Source organism: Suillus paluster (assembly GCF_016628075.1).
Source record: "Suillus paluster strain FC165 chromosome Unknown EDB91scaffold_7, whole genome shotgun sequence".
Lineage (NCBI taxonomy): Eukaryota > Fungi > Basidiomycota > Agaricomycetes > Boletales > Suillaceae > Suillus > Suillus paluster.
In genome coordinates this window covers 798,207-813,172 of record NW_024537567.1, presented here as the reverse complement: position 1 = coordinate 813,172, position 14,966 = coordinate 798,207, and the positions used below count along the sequence as shown (strand labels likewise).

At 47.9% G+C, this 14,966-nt stretch overlaps 6 protein-coding genes across 6 annotated transcripts; 1 reads left to right on the top strand and 5 right to left on the bottom strand.

The window, feature by feature from the left end:
• Positions 1-305: 305 nt before the first annotated feature.
• EDB91DRAFT_1110410 (uncharacterized protein) lies at positions 306-1,897 on the bottom strand. Its single transcript, XM_041317695.1, has 2 exons — positions 1,446-1,897; positions 306-1,381 (listed from the first exon to the last, which is right to left on the bottom strand). Exons 1-2 carry the CDS (start codon positions 1,864-1,866, stop codon positions 555-557), a joined length of 1,248 nt encoding a protein of 415 aa, XP_041181501.1. The 5' UTR covers positions 1,867-1,897; the 3' UTR covers positions 306-554.
• Positions 1,898-2,633: 736 nt separating this feature from the next.
• On the bottom strand, positions 2,634-5,458 carry EDB91DRAFT_1046752 (10 TM acyl transferase domain found in Cas1p-domain-containing protein; the record flags this gene model as incomplete). The annotated part of the gene is made up of 6 exons (XM_041313285.1): positions 2,634-3,749; positions 3,799-3,956; positions 4,006-4,266; positions 4,314-5,159; positions 5,209-5,292; positions 5,347-5,458. The coding sequence occupies 6 exons, from the start codon at positions 5,456-5,458 to the stop codon at positions 2,634-2,636; spliced, it is 2,577 nt and encodes an 858-aa protein (XP_041181500.1).
• A 203-nt stretch (positions 5,459-5,661) lies between these two features.
• On the bottom strand, positions 5,662-8,386 carry EDB91DRAFT_773106 (uncharacterized protein). The gene is made up of 14 exons (XM_041328351.1): positions 7,627-8,386; positions 7,423-7,569; positions 7,279-7,367; positions 7,115-7,229; positions 6,957-7,056; positions 6,825-6,906; positions 6,715-6,776; positions 6,586-6,664; positions 6,479-6,535; positions 6,374-6,428; positions 6,306-6,320; positions 6,079-6,255; positions 5,964-6,029; positions 5,662-5,906 (listed from the first exon to the last, which is right to left on the bottom strand). The coding sequence occupies exons 1-14, from the start codon at positions 8,051-8,053 to the stop codon at positions 5,866-5,868; spliced, it is 1,512 nt and encodes a 503-aa protein (XP_041181499.1). The 5' UTR covers positions 8,054-8,386; the 3' UTR covers positions 5,662-5,865.
• A 36-nt stretch (positions 8,387-8,422) lies between these two features.
• On the bottom strand, positions 8,423-10,260 carry EDB91DRAFT_1110392 (NTF2-like protein). The gene is made up of 12 exons (XM_041317694.1): positions 9,983-10,260; positions 9,598-9,922; positions 9,522-9,546; positions 9,442-9,458; positions 9,315-9,392; positions 9,250-9,264; positions 9,160-9,202; positions 9,055-9,107; positions 8,993-9,003; positions 8,848-8,937; positions 8,782-8,787; positions 8,423-8,732 (listed from the first exon to the last, which is right to left on the bottom strand). Exons 1-12 carry the CDS (start codon positions 10,183-10,185, stop codon positions 8,567-8,569), a joined length of 1,032 nt encoding a protein of 343 aa, XP_041181498.1. The 5' UTR covers positions 10,186-10,260; the 3' UTR covers positions 8,423-8,566.
• A 218-nt stretch (positions 10,261-10,478) lies between these two features.
• Positions 10,479-14,035, bottom strand: EDB91DRAFT_1110374 (DIL domain-containing protein). The gene is made up of 10 exons (XM_041317693.1): positions 13,418-14,035; positions 12,971-13,368; positions 12,695-12,913; positions 12,494-12,644; positions 11,961-12,437; positions 11,866-11,911; positions 11,689-11,812; positions 11,559-11,633; positions 11,365-11,505; positions 10,479-11,314 (listed from the first exon to the last, which is right to left on the bottom strand). The coding sequence occupies exons 1-10, from the start codon at positions 13,788-13,790 to the stop codon at positions 10,670-10,672; spliced, it is 2,649 nt and encodes an 882-aa protein (XP_041181497.1). The 5' UTR covers positions 13,791-14,035; the 3' UTR covers positions 10,479-10,669.
• Positions 14,036-14,174: 139 nt separating this feature from the next.
• On the top strand, positions 14,175-14,900 carry EDB91DRAFT_1046365 (Rrp15p-domain-containing protein; the record flags this gene model as incomplete). The annotated part of the gene is made up of 3 exons (XM_041313260.1): positions 14,175-14,556; positions 14,607-14,786; positions 14,836-14,900. 3 exons carry the CDS (start codon positions 14,175-14,177, stop codon positions 14,898-14,900), a joined length of 627 nt encoding a protein of 208 aa, XP_041181496.1.
• Between the last annotated feature and the right edge of the window lie 66 nt (positions 14,901-14,966).

Genomic DNA, 14,966 nt, shown 5'->3' with positions numbered 1-14,966 from the left:
GGCAACGATCTAGTGGACGGCTAGAAGCAAGGTTGGTGTTCTCTCAAGCTTGACGTCTTTTCACAGGTCATGAGTATCGCGTCACCAAATTTATTTGAGCCGGCGATCATAACAGCCGTCACTTCAACTGTTCCGCTTCTGATCATGACAGCTGCCTCGAGCCAAGTGCGTCGGAAATAGAGTGTCAAAACTGTCCTTGAAATTTACTGACCGACCATTTCTACCGAAGCATCTGAACTCCGGCGTCGCAACCCTGTGCGATAAGAGATTCAAGTACTTGTGAATCGGAACCGTGCGGCGTCTGAAGGTAAACGCTCCGGAAGACACGCTCTGAAGAAACAGGTGTGCACCTTCGATCGATATAGTCATACAACATGCGAGTGAGCATAAGAATCGGTCATGACTAAATACATAATGAGCGATGAGATACGCCACCAGAAAACCTATGAGCTACATATCAGTAAACCATAATCCAACGACTCCGCTCAGGATCATCAACAGGGAAATTTGAGCTCGACCAAACACGCATTACGAGGTCAAACATGTTGTGCTTATCAAAGTTCCTCCTCCATTAGGTGTAGCACATTCCTACCCACCAGCCACCCGACCTTTGCTACCCACTGATCTCGTACCTTTCGCATGTCCTGCCATCCCTCCGGACCTTTCGCCTCGGCAAACTCGTCCAAGCCTTTTTCCCAACTTCTAACGGAGTCCACTCCAAACATCCCCCCTTGTTGATTCACGACCTCGTCTATCCGATCTATCCAGGCTCGCCACTCTTGAATCAGCCGAGGCAGTAACAAAGGGGCCAGTGATGATTGTGTCAAGGATGGTTGAGAAAGTATATGGTTGCTGAGGGCCGCAAGGAAGAGAAAAGTCTCTGACGGATGAGACTTGTCTTTGTGTTGCAGCTGAAGGGCTGAAGAGTGTGACTGTGTCGAAGCGCTGGAATCAACGTGCAACGGTAATGAAGGCGATGCATATGAAAAATATGGCACATATGACATGCAGGCTGACACGAATTCATGTATAGCTGGTCGTAGACGCGATAGGATGTATGACTCTCGCATGCCACCATCAGATGGGCCTGCTTGACTCTGCTGGCCGAAACGTGTGAAGCCGGAGGGTAGGCCGCCGAGGGGTGTTCTATAGCTTGTGATTCCAAAACCAAAAGAGGTCGTTGATGATGTTCCTGGCGCAAAGGATGAAGGGTTGGAATAGGGATATGCCTCCCGAAGTTTTCGAGCTGATTGCTCCAGAGCTTGTATAGCTGTATCCAGCGTCGGACGGGGTATCAGAGGTAGTATGAGAGATTTAAGTGATGGTTGAGCGCTAATCATAGAATTAAGCAGAGGAAGCAGCGATTGCGGTGGCAGACTCGCTGATTAAAGCAGGTACGCGAGGTTAAATTCACCAGGATATGATAGGTGACTGAAACGACATACCAAGGAGAACGCCGACGTCAACATCGTTATCTGAGCCCACTGAGCTATTTTCTTTTCCACCTTTGTCATCTTTTGAGTGAACAACAGAGGCGACCTTTGCTCGCTTTGGTGCCGCACGCCTAAGGCGTTCTGGTGTTGGACTTCGGTCCATGGCTACGTCCCGTGCGCCATGTCGACTGGAGCTTTCCGTTTCATCGTCTAATTCATGTCTTCTTTTCTGTGGGCGGTGAGCAGAAGCGGGGAGGTTCATGCTGGAGGCTAGTTGCTGGAAAGTAGCAGGCTGCGTATGTCCCAGGGACATTGTAGACTGGCAACTAGCTCCAGAGCTTACTGAAAGGCCGAATCCGAATCCCAAGCAGGATGGGGAATGACTGGTTGGGTTGTGCAAGAAATCTAGCGGGGGGTGGACTAGGTTGGCCATGATTCGGTTGGTGGAGATGCAAGCACCCTTCAAGGGACAAATGCCACACGCGACTACATGCTTTTATCACATTGACCAGCCCTTAACAAACGCACGTGACATTCTCGTATTAAACCAGTTGGTTTTTTTTTCAATCTTTGTTCTGCCCTCCCGTCATCCTCAATCAAGGTGAGCATCAATATCTCTAGTCGTATCTCGCAGTGACGAAGCAAACGAATCGCTACTTCGAAGCTCGCAGAGCTAATGAATTTTTTCGTTTATACCCAAATTTCTGAGCTGTTTATGACACTCAGTTTCTCGCGTCATTATGCTTACCACCTTGTTGCAGTTCCCTGATTCCCTGTCGCAACAACTAGAATGTTTGCATGACGCTGTGAGTATCATATTCATCCCCTTCTCGAATGATAGAATAAAATAGAAGTCAAGCCCTGACCTTGTCTAAAGGACAAGTGTTGATGAGCATCCATGCTAATACTGATTCCACTATCAGCACTGTAATCACTTGATACTAATGTTTTTTTCTTTAGGTATTGGCACTCCGCCTGCTTGAATGTATGTTGGTACTGGGTTAGTTGATAATGTAGAAGTATACTGTGTAATCCATATCGCATCTACACTTCTGAAAGATCTCAGCTCTGTGTCCACTAATTTCGATGTTTCAAATTTGTCTGTACTCTAAGTCTGCAAATGGTTTGTTGATAATATTGGTTGAGATAGCTTTTTGTGAAGTGCTAGTGTGTCCAAATGAATAAATAATATGTGCAATGTTATGTCGAATCTGTAACTGTCCACAACGAGTTGGCCAACCACATCACTCCCACCCACACCCCTAGCTTCACTTTCACTCCGGGTCTCCAACTCCAACCCGATTCTCCATACCACACCTTGTAGCCTGGGGAACGCTGCGGCGACGTCCCTTCAGCCAATCTATCCACCCATCGTCTCGCTGGTCGCACAGGCGTATCGGGTTCCATGGGATGACTATCGCCATCCTTACTCGTGTGGATGTCACTGGTGAGGGGAACAGATTCTGCAGTGGAACCCGATGATCCTATGTGGCGGCTGATGGGGCGAGTTGAAATAGGAAGTGAAGTTTCTTTGCTTCCGCAGATCCACGTCGTAAGCTCTCCTGTGGCATGGGAAACACGATCGGAGATGTAGATGAAGATAATCGTGGAGATGACGAAGTTTACCGGACGCCAACGTGTTCCAGGCAAAAGGAGAAGAATACCCTTCGTGTCACCCGCGAGCCACAGGTGATACTGGATAATGAACGTCTCCAAAGAACATCTGCCGATAACAGAGAAAGCCCGAGAGCTACACGAACGAAGGGAGGAACTTGCGTTCCTGAGAGTGACGAAGGCCGCTATGGGCAAGAATGATATATATGGATGCCATGCGTTATAGCTGAACTTGCTTTCTTGCATCAGTTCAAACCCGAAGAACCATAGCAGGATGGAGATCGAAATCCCGACAGCCACTTTCACCGCCATGGGCCAAAGGTGATGGTCGGTGAGTCGATGTGCTTGAATCTTGATGACAGCAATCGCCAGAAGCATCCCGAAATACACGATCCATAGGTCAAGAGTTACTCGGAAATTCCATTCACGAGCGGACCAATGGATACTGAATATCCGGTCTAGGAACGCGAATACGGCATCCAGCATCCACGTCTCAGTCATGAACCACGTGAGTATGGCCATCGAGATCAGAATCTTCGATAAGAGAAATGGCATGCGATCGTTGTATTGTGAACCTATCGCCATCGTTCCGTAAACGATGAGATACCACATCGAGACAAGGGGCGAGAAATAGTACGAAAGGTAATTGACATCCATGGTGTATGCCAGTACTACCGTTAGAAGGTTTAGGCGAACCAATACCTACAATTAATGTTATTGAATGTCCTTAATTTAGGGCATGGGTGCTTACCTGGGCAACACGAAGAAAGCCAAAGTCAGCTTTCTTGATGTAAAAGGTTGTGTGTCCATAACCAGTCATGAACAAATATGCCGCGACCAGCACGCGAATAGGATTGTAAATTCCAGAAATCTTAGATGCCCCCGTATAATGATATACAAGAATTGCGACTGAGACAAGAGTAAGTATATATGGACACTGGAGCTCGTAGTGGCATACCTTGCATCCAACCTTTCCACTCATCTGTTTGATCGCGGTTTAAGAAGCCCATATCCTTGTCGCCACGCTTCATGGTTGACAGCCCAACCACGAGAGAAGATAGTAAGAGAAACCCGAAAGTCCATGGAACGAATTGTTTTTGCTCTTTCAGCCAAAAGCCAGTTCGATCAGCGATGAAGATCGTGCCAATGGATAAACCAAAAATAACAGCTGGCATATATTCGTCTGCGAAGGATATACCTTTGGTTGGACTCCGAGCGTCTGAATAACAATCAGGTTGTGCATTTTCCAAAGAAGGACGGGCTTACACGCAAGGTACCACATAATTGGCCCGTACACCACGACAACTGCTAGGATAGCGAGCTGCAACGACGACGGCGATGGATAAGCACGGCAACATGTCTTATCAAAAGGGAAAGTCTTTGGCCCCGCGTCATTACAGCGCAAATTAAGGAGGATGTTAGCATGTGCTTTCACAATGTCGTCCGAGAAATGGAGTCCGTCTTCCGTGCTAGCGTCGTCAAGCATTTTATTGAAAACAAGTGGCAAAGAAACAGGTAATGCCACGGGAGAGCTCGAGAATATGGAATAGAGATCAGATGATGGTGGGTTAATGCGATGATAAAGGTCCGAGTTCATCGCATCTATGTCTGAGGAGTGCATGGTTTCGGCACGTGCTGGAGAGAGTTTTGAAGGTACAATGTCCTCCACAGGGAGAATGACTACTTCATCTGCCGGCTTTATTGGTGTTGCATAGATAGACTCCAAAAGACTCTCCATTTTCGCTTCCCAGGCAGGGAGTCCACCGGTAGTATCGGCATAACGCAGGTACCACAGGCCTGAGCCTAGGACAAGCATAGCAGGACGGTCATCGACACCACGGCGAGGCAAGTGACCGTGGATGAGAGCAAGAGTGCTTGATGTATTCAAATACGGATCCCAGAAGAAATCCAGGGTTGTTACCGATTCCGAAGTGAAGGAATGGTTCGAATGCTTGTGGTTGTCATCAGGAGGAGCGCTTGGAAGCTTTGGATCGACAATATGCATAAACTGAAAGTATAATGTGCGCGTTACGGAGTCGCCAATAAAGACGACGCGTCTGGAAGCCAGACAAGGCGTGGTATCCTTAGACTGGTATACATGTAGCATACAACCTGGATAGTATGAGCACGATAGTTGAAGCCTGAACAACAAACAGCACACCCTCTGGTTGCCAGTTGTGGTGGTTCTCATCCAACCAAGTGCCTCTAGTAAGCAGGGAATTGCAATGCAGTGGATCTGCTCGGCCTGCGCACCGCCCCGTTAGCTGAGTCAAACTGTGAGAGGGATGAGTGCGCTAACCAGAAATGATATAATGCAGTATCCCTGCCAATATGGCGAATGCTCCGGTGGACAGAGCTACATAGTGGTGCCATGAGGGATTGAGCGAGAACAGTCTTTTGGACGAGGACATGGGAGGGGTGGTGAGAGCCTACTGCGGGTGGCGGTACAGTATGTTATTATCCCTCAGCTGGAAGTCAAACAGCACTTATGTTTTCACGTAAGCCTTGGGCTACATCACTTGCGGATGAGCCAGCGAACTCGATGACTCGCCCCACTTCTAAAGCATACTATATACAGGTACCTTTTTGGGCTTACTGTCAGGTCTACGTAGTAGGATCTGCATTGTTACTGTAACAACCCAACAGTTGCAAAGAATCAATCCCCGTTATGTATATGGAAACACACGATAGAATGTGCCACTTGACACCCAAGCTGGGGAGTGGGCCAAATCATCAGTGTAGTCCTATTGTCCATCGGTACACATGAAATTATGCAGTGTACGAAGCTAATGTCCTAGTGTGAGATTGGAAAGAGTCTTTAAATACTTGACCCGCCAGTGGTTGTATCAGTGTTGAAGCCTATCCAATACAAGTCAGCAAGCAATCGAACAATGAATTATAATAGGAAGCACGTACCTGTACCTTGGCAGTGATTGTTAGATGCAGTGGGTATACATGATAGGTACCTGCAGCCCGTGCACGCTGAGAAAATATTAGCCGTCATGCCTTCGTAATCACAACAAACACGAGCCTGCATATGGATCTGAAGTATAGAAGTTCCGGATCAAGACGACGAAGAGAACAACTGCCAATGGTATGGCTATCAGCCGAAAACCCCACATGATGAGCTTATGACGTTTCGTTGGACTGATGACAGGGTACAGGGTTGTGCCAACAAGAAGGCCCATACACAAGCCTCCAAGGTGAGCTGGAACATTCTGTGAGCAAAGTTGCAGGGCGAGAGAAATGTTGCATTACCAAAATTATCCACATCTATCGAAAAGAAATCAGCAACGATGTGCAGGACTTCATAAATGCATACGTACAAGGTATGTACCCAAGAGCGATACCAAAGAGTAGCTCCACTGTCATGATAGCGAGCTGCGGAAAGCACATGAGAGAAAATCTACTGCTAAGATAACAGAAATCACCTTTCTACCAGGTCGGTGCTGATATTTCCAGTGAGCAAAAAGATCCACCCATGTAACCTTGAGAGGTGATCAAAAAGTGAAAGGTGCAAGCAGGTTTTACAGCTTACCGCAACTGTACCAAAGATGGCGCCACTGGCGCCTATCGAAGGTGCCCCGACCAGTGAAAAGTTACCGCCCAAAACGTTACTACGTCATACGTCGTTGTGAGCATAACAATGAAATGGGCCCGGACGTACCCAAAAATTCCGGCTGCGAAATATGTTATAAAAAAGCCAGCGGAACCCATCTCTCGCTCTATCTGAAGGAGCATGAGAGCAAATAGCTGAGGGTAAAAAGAACTACCAACTTGAGCGGATATTGTCAACTGCGCGATCATGTTTAGGATGATATGGATGAAACCCGCGTGCAGGAATATGGCAGTGATAAATCTGAAACAAAAAATTCCAGCCCTGAACTACTGCGACCACGGCTTCCCTACCTGAACCACTGATTGGGCTCACCACCGTGGAAGCCACCAAAGCCACACACCTCCTCGATCGAACAAAGCCGATCTGGCGGATTTGCAGTATCGTTGAGGCCTGGTTGTTGAGACCGAATCAGTAACGGTCGCCAGCATTTAAGACAAATTTATCTTACATGCGATTTGGGTTGTCAAAGGGAGCCCTTGAACAACTTTCATGCATGGCGGGAAACGAGCACCTAAATTGATCAATGCACTCTCCGATGGCCCAAGCATGGGGTTTACGACTGGCTGAGCGAAAGTCAGCAACTAATGTTATACTGGCAGACTATTTGAAAACCTTGAAGGATACTGGGGTACCCTGTGCTCTGCTGTTCACAACTAGCTCGTTGATGAAAACGCCAATCATGACGATTGTTAGTGCCCATGCTAGGATCGCGATATTAGAATGTCTCGCCGGTGTAATACTGGTTTAATTACTCACCAACAAAAGGATACTTTTGCCGCCCGATACCCCGTTTCTTGTCCTCTATCCGCTGATCCATAGGATACTTGCCCGTGTTTATCCCAAGAGCCTTCTGAAACGGATATGCCCTGTCTGCGACAAGCTTTGAGTTCTCGCCTGATGGCTCTGCATATTCTAGGAAATTCAGGCCATTGTTGACGCTACCATGATAGCAAGACACACCCAAGTCCTGATAACTGTCTGATCGTCCCATATCCGCTGCATCATGCATGAGGTATTCATCTGACTGGCCGACGACAGACGATGGACGCGATTCCTCGTCCTTATATGGGACGCTCAAGTCGCCGAAAATTGGCGCATTTCTTTCGGTCAATGACGGTGTAGGTTGCCGGCTTGGTATGCCTGGCAGAGGAGGAGACTTTGTACGTCGATAGTTGAAGATGAGGGATTGCGCTTCAGTGTGACCTGCGTCGAGCAATGACGACGAAGGGTCTGGGGCAGGAATGCCGCTGGTTGTCGTTGTGAAAGTCATTGTATCGTCATGTATTATTCCATCGAAACCGCCAAAGGGCTTGTCTCGACCGTCATCCCCAAATGGATCCATATGCAAGTTTGATCCAGCCGGATGGTTTGTATTAAAATGTGCCATGATTTCCAGAAGCAAGGCGAAAAGGGGGGAAAAAATAAGGGAAGTACAGTAGTGGTGTAGGAAAGAAAGTATGTGTCGACTGTCAAGTTACAAACGCTGGCATAAGCCGCATAGCTTTCTAGGGTTCGAATTTCAATATCACACAAGCACAGCCTCACCACCACCAACCCAACTACCCATGGGTCTCTGCCAAGTCTCCGCAGTAGGCTCCTGTAGCGAAAGCGGCGATGGATCGCCAGTCAAGTGAATAAATAGTACACCACAGTGCGCACACTGCACAGCCGTGATACGCTCGAGGTCAGAATATATTACTCACCGTGAAGAGTAGTAGTAAGTAGTAGATCTGCGCTCGTGGTCCGGATCGGCGCTGAGCACAGCTGGGAAAGATCATATTTGGATCGTATACATATATACACTGGCCGCTGTTATACATACTCCATCGTCAAGCTTCCTCCAATGTCACAACTTTAATCTCGGACCACCAACAGATTGCCAACAGACCATCAAATCACCTCAGTCGATTGGAAGTCCCTCACTTCCATGCCACCTTTTCAGAAGTGTGTTACTGGGCATACCGAAAGGGTCCAAAACTTTCTTAGCCACCTCAACCCCAGCAACAGGAAGATTAGAGGGGTCCAATAGTCCAAGCTGCACAAGAATCCCGGCTTGGTCCCAGTACCTGAAAGGGTGAGCTATGTAGACTATGAATGGATCGAAGGAATACCCACAGATGTCTAATATGCAGCGTCGAGGATAGCACCTTCATACTATGAGAATTGACTAAATGCACTTACTCAAAGAAAAGCTTGTCGCCTCTAAAGGCTACTATCCCAACCATAGCAATCTCAATGTGTTTCCCTGTCGGAGCTATTCCAGGCAGAAAACTGTCGACGGACAGGTCGGCTCAATGAGACAAGGGAAAATCCCTTCAGAACGTACTAGTCTATTTCCTGAAAAGGATCTCCAGCTCATGCATAGGACATCGATACATCGCAACTTACAGATGTGTGGTGGCACTTGAAAATCATCTCGTCGACGATCCTGTCGCAACCAACTAAACAAAAATTTAGTGGGTCAAGTCTTGAGTTGAGACATGCATGCTTCACCAGTTCGGGAGACTGTAATGAGCTCAAAGTCTTGCGGTGTCACCTGCCACAAATCGTGAACGCGGAAAATGCATGGGCGTTAACCCTTACAGTTGTGAAATGATACTAAGAGATGGACAGGTTAGCACTGAGCTGGAACATTTTGGCCCACTAACCTTGTAAAATCTGGCCAGATCGTCATACCCAACACCCCCAGTCATCGTTGGAACATGATTGACGTATGGTGTGGCGACCTGTCAAAGTATCACTGCCTGCTAATTCATGGATTGGAGTCAGATGAACCATTGTAGACATCGTCTCTGATGAATGAATGAGTTTAGAATCCTTGCTTTATATGCGCCAGCAATGATCCATTGACATACTAGGTGCATTTCTTTCGATAAATTCCTGCCCGTCAAAATGTGTGAGTCACTTATTTGGCATATATGATTCATTTACGTAGTAAGTATGCATCTCCCAGAGCCTCTCGAGGTTGAAATGAGGGCCAAGATGTGCCTTCAATAATTCGAGGGTACGGGTAAGCGACAGGTTAGAGGCTGAACGAAGATAGGGATCGACTGCTTGTTTATCGTCAACATTCACGGTGACGGGGGGTTGGATCGAGAAGGGAAATGGTGGGGATTTTGACACGAGAGGGTACGAATATACCCGCACCGGTAATCGAGAGTGAGTTGGAAGGGAATAACCAAGATTAATCGGATCCTCGAAAAGCAACAGAGAAGCATGGAGCACTTCTTGAGAAGAAGCGAGATGAAAAGTAACTCTTGAAAGCGACAACAACTATAAGCTAATAATCTCATAATTAAGGCGACAGCCTACTTACGGGATATGTCTCCCCTGGCTGTCCTTTATCAAAAACCCATGGGTAGCTTCAGCATCTGGGCAAAAGTGCGCACAAGCCTTCAAATCTGCAAGCGACAGAGCGAGTTTCGACACAAGGGTCTCCGCATCTTTTGTAGTAAAACCGTATGTCAGCAGTCCCCAGTCAGCTCCCAGCGCGATGATTTTGTCGTCGACTTCTTTCATCGCATCTTTGAAAGAAGAATGCGGGGGAAGAGGGTATGTCAAATGCACCACGTTGTATCCTTCGTGTGCGAACTGAAAAGGATGGGACCGAGTTGGCCACAAACTATCTCTGATAACACACCTGTTGGCACCAATTAGTCTGATCTCGCGGGAGTAGCATCAACAGAGTTGCAGGTTTCGCTACGGAAGCCACGGCATTGAAGAATACTTCTGTCTGGGTCATTTTTGTAGTTGTGGTGCAGAACGTCACCGGACTGGGTCAAGGTTAGTATGCCCTAAGCAAACTGATTGTTCCTTCTATATATATTTAGTCTCCCTTAAGCTTGTCGGTCGAGTTGACCTTGTACGACAATCCAATGATGCGAAACAGGTCAACACATTCTTGTAACGGTAACACAATGTATGCGTAATGTACGAAAGTCCAACACTAGTGCGGTATCGAGGTGAAGCAATGGCAGATAGATGAATAGATGAGTCTGACGATTCACAACAAAATTGGTGTGACAGGTTCTCCAATAAGACTGAGGCGCCCTCTACTACGGGCTGATGGTCTCTTGGTAAGTGGTGTGCCGTGCGATACGGCGCGGGGGACATCAGTGTTGATGCGCAAGTCATCCATGTCATCGGACAATGGTGTGGATGGGTAGGTCTCCTCGTACGCTTCTCCAGGCACGGACACTTGCAATTTCTGCGGTTTAGTCCTGAACCTGTCGACCCACTGTAGTGTTTCGAAATCGACGTTCCGTACCCTTCTACTACGACATCTCCACTTCATTGCCCCTCCATCGAGAGTGCTTGCTCGGCTGGTGCTCTGAGCACTGGCAGCGGGTCGCGCATCTGCCAGCTCACCGTATCCGGGAACCATCCGTTTCTCGGGTGTCGCAGAAAGCATACGAGGGTCCGACGGAAGGAACAGAGGTAGCATATGACGAGAATCAAGAAGCTCCCCTAGAACTTGGGGTGGTTTGGCGGGCTCCCATTCAGACTGTGAGTGGGAACGATCGAACAAGATGTCGATGCTGTGCTGGGCGGCAGAGGTTTCTGAAGAGGTGTTGATGCTTGCAGGTCTTGCATTAGCTTCGCTCGCCGTGCTATCTTCAAGTTCGCGTTCGCGTTCACGCTCGCTCATCTGATGGGATTGTTAATTTTGCTCAGCAAAGACAGTAGTCAGGGCAATACCTCCTTGCGCATGGCTTCAACACCCATCTTAACACGATGGCGTTCCCAGTCCTTCTGGAGCTGCGTCAAATACTGAATGCACTCCTCTGTCATCCTCCCCTCATTAACCTCGTATTTGTAATCTCGCACAGCACGTCGCATCTGAATTTCAGCGGTAAGCCTAAAATCATGATATACAAAAAAAAAAAACTTGCTTGTAATGGGTTAATACTCTTCATTGTCTGTATAGTAGCCACCAGGTTGGAGAAATCTGTAATCGATGAGAGGCGCTGTAATCACAATCTTGAGCGGGCGACAAGATAAATTCAAGTATTAAGACCTCACCTGAAGCCAGTTCAGCAAGTCCCGTACAGGTGTAAGATGGGATGCAATTCCACGAGGTAAACCCATATCTTCTACCCACTCTTCCAGCACGACCAGATTCATGCCGATCTGTACCGCTTTAGACCTAAGCTTGGTACGTATGAGTACTGACAGACGACCTTTGCAACAAATACGTACCGGCAGAGATACTTTTTCCTGGTCAGAACTCGATTGAATAATTCACCTGACGTCGTGAGTCAATTGTGAGTGAGAAGAAGGGAGATTACACCCACACGAAGTCCAGTACATTACTTGAGACCAGAATTGAATTATTAGCACAGGATTGATGTCCGAAAGGGTTAAGAGTCTATGTAACGCCGTCAAGAATGAAGTCAGGTCCCGTAATCCTGAAGTCTGTGAGACATCAGAAATGGTGTTGAATCCCATCGAAGGTGCTCTTGCGCGCGAAAGGGTTTGTCTCAAAGACGATAATCCTTTAGGTGTGACAGGCGCGGGGCCGTGCAACAATGGGGACGGAGATGGTGGGCGACTCGGGAGAAAAGGAGGTGAAGATGGTGTGCCATTCTTCGGTGTTCCATGATTTGGAGTATTTGCCGTACTCGTCTTCTTCTTGGCACTGAACGGCCTCAAGAATGACCATTCTGATTCAAACTGCACTGATTCGAATTCCGAAGACACGGGTGAGCTGTCCAGTATTGCTGCATCCAGTAACTGGTCTATCCGACGCTCAGCGTAACGAATGACGAATACTTCAAGATGCAGTCAGAAATACAAGCACGACCAAAAGAAGACAAACAAAACTCACCGAACACAGAGTTGATCACTTGCTCGAGGAGTTCGAATGAGCCTAGCATCTCACAACCCTCGTTTATAGCGTTGTCGCACTGCATGAGGTGCAACCATATGGTGGAATTGTATAAGCAAAATACGAGACAAGCAATATCTTCTGGACGGCTCTGAGTGATCAGATTAGCGAAAAGAGCATAATGCTAACAAGCATGCACACAAAAAACTTCTCTTCGATTGCATCCGTCGCTCCCAGTACGAGATCTTCAAGCCATGTTTGATCGCATGTTAAGCATGCAAAACGCGCCATAAGATATAAAGTAATCGCAGGTTGAGAATTCCGAACAGATGTATGAGAGGTCGTGATGACTGCGTCGAAAATATGCGACAACTCTTGTGGAGACCATGCGAGCATGGATGTGAAGTCTAACAACGGAGTCTCCGTGGCAAGATAAGACAATTGCAAATTGAATTTGAAGGAAGATATGCGACTTACATACAGTTCTTCGTCAAGTTCGTCATCCTCGCTGTCAGAATCATCTGACGAGGAACTTTCATCTTCCTCATGGGAACCCCACCATTGATTCTGTAGGCCAAGCACTTTTGAGACATTCTCGCGGACGCTTTTTTGTCTCCCTTTACGTTTAAGCTTCTCGTCCAACGCTCTCCGCTTCTCCTCCATCCTACCACCCATCCACCCTTGGCTACGCATTGCTTCTTCAAGTAACAGCGCAATGTCGTCACGCCCTGGCAGAACCGTGTGGGCAGTCACTATATCGAGCGGCGTCAGCCGTCGACGTGTTTCTGCGAAAGGGGAGCATCCATGCGTCATCAAATGGGAAACGAGAGTTGGAGGACAAAGAACTGCAGCGTGATGCAGGGCAGTCCAGCCGGCTAACGGCGAAATGTCAACAACTGGGTGATATGAAACCGATGTACTTGCCTTTGTCCGCAGAGGTAGCGTCAGCTCCTTGTGCAATCAGTAGCCGAACACACTCTTCACGCTCAACATCTCTCTCCGATTCAGACCCGAAACCTAGGATTGCAAGACTGATCAAGCTAAGCCCGTCTTCGTCGCGTACGCTGAGGTCGACGTGAGGTTGTGATTGATGGTCGGACAGAAGATACTGGAGAAGCGATAGATCCCCGAATATGCACGCTCGTGACAGAGAATGGGATACGAGTTCAGACTTTTGGGAGGGAGCTAAGCCCGAATCAGGTGACAGCGAGTGGGATATGTAACTGGAACTCGGGTACAAAGGATGAAGATCAGGCTCCGGGGAAAAATCCAGTGGTCCCAACGATGCAGTGATCATTGTCGATATAAAACGGTTGAGTCACTGATAGCAACAAAGCAGCAATAGCCGTTGCCAGTAACCGCGTCGACCACTAGATGACGGACCTATCTTCTCCTTGGAAAGACCGCGATGGGCGAGACGGAGATATTCCGCAGTAATCGCTGTACAAAGATTAATCTATACGGTCTCGATGCTTGCGAGAAAGTCGTTTAAGCTAAAATTTAAACATGCTTGTGCATCCTAGTGTGAGCAAAGTACTTGTCCAAATCGGAATTTGGCTAGACTGATCTCAATTCGGACGGCCTGTTTCTCGACCACATCATGTCTGTCAAACGGCTAAAACGCTCAGAAGACGGCGATGTCGACGCGTCAAGCGCCGGCCACGAACGGAGTGACAATGACATGGAAGCTGAAGTACAACAGTCCACCACCTCTGCGGCCTCATCAGACGATGATGATTCTCCGGACACTGACGCTGAAATTGCGGATGCAAGGATAACAAAGTCGAAGAAAACATTAAAACGAAAGCGGCGGGCGACAGAGCCCTCGCAATTTGGTGCTACCCTGCAGAGCTTGCTTGACACTGTTGCACCCTCGGAACTGCCATTGTCTCTCAAACCTTCCATTGCGCGCCAGAAAAATGGTGCAAAGCTTGAATCGAAAGCCCATAAAGTGCTTCAAATAGAGAAGAAGGAAAAGGCAGATAAAGGACGCATACGGGATGTTATCGGAGGCTGGGGCGGTGAGAGTGAACGATCGTTGCGCAAGGTTGCTCAGCGAGGAGGTACGTGTATGCCACTTGCGCTGTCCTATCGTGCATTGAACATTCGCAAGTGGTAAAACTCTTCAATACTATTCAACAATCGCAAGCGGCGGCAAACGTCGCTGTCGAACAGTCAAAAGGTTTGCGAGGAACGGGAAAGCCTACGCTTCCAGCGCCCCTGTTGGACAAGAAGCCGAAAGGAAAAGCAAAAAGCAAACACAAGGACAATATTATTGGGAGAGGAAATCCAGGTTCGTGTCTGAATTGATGCTGGCAGTCCTAAAGTGACCCATTTCACAGCAACAATTGGGAAGGACGATTTCTTCGACATGATCAGGTCGGGTGGTATCGTCTCAAAAGTATAAGCGGGTTGCGCATCCACGTCGGCATGACATTTACTCAGATGCATCAGAGCTAGTAGGCCTGAAACG

Coding starts and splice junctions, on each gene's coding strand:
- EDB91DRAFT_1110392 (XM_041317694.1), bottom strand. CDS start 10,185: ATGAAAGAAGTCGACGACAAAATCATCGCGCTGGGAGCTGACTGGGGA. Junction 9,923..9,982: donor AGCCAGGGGAGACATATCCC/GTAAGTAGGCTG, acceptor GTCGCTTTCAAG/AGTTACTTTTCATCTCGCTT. Junction 9,108..9,159: donor CATTACAGTCTCCCGAACTG/GTGAAGCATGCA, acceptor ATTTTTGTTTAG/TTGGTTGCGACAGGATCGTC.
- EDB91DRAFT_773106 (XM_041328351.1), bottom strand. CDS start 8,053: ATGGCACATTTTAATACAAACCATCCGGCTGGATCAAACTTGCATATG. Junction 6,907..6,956: donor GAGCCCAATCAGTGGTTCAG/GTAGGGAAGCCG, acceptor TTTTTGTTTCAG/ATTTATCACTGCCATATTCC. Junction 6,429..6,478: donor AGCACCGACCTGGTAGAAAG/GTGATTTCTGTT, acceptor TGCTTTCCGCAG/CTCGCTATCATGACAGTGGA.
- EDB91DRAFT_1110410 (XM_041317695.1), bottom strand. CDS start 1,866: ATGGCCAACCTAGTCCACCCCCCGCTAGATTTCTTGCACAACCCAACC. Junction 1,382..1,445: donor TGACGTCGGCGTTCTCCTTG/GTATGTCGTTTC, acceptor TGCTTTAATCAG/CGAGTCTGCCACCGCAATCG.
- EDB91DRAFT_1110374 (XM_041317693.1), bottom strand. CDS start 13,790: ATGATCACTGCATCGTTGGGACCACTGGATTTTTCCCCGGAGCCTGAT. Junction 11,813..11,865: donor AGGAAAAAGTATCTCTGCCG/GTACGTATTTGT, acceptor TACCAAGCTTAG/GTCTAAAGCGGTACAGATCG. Junction 11,315..11,364: donor TTGAAGCCATGCGCAAGGAG/GTATTGCCCTGA, acceptor CAATCCCATCAG/ATGAGCGAGCGTGAACGCGA.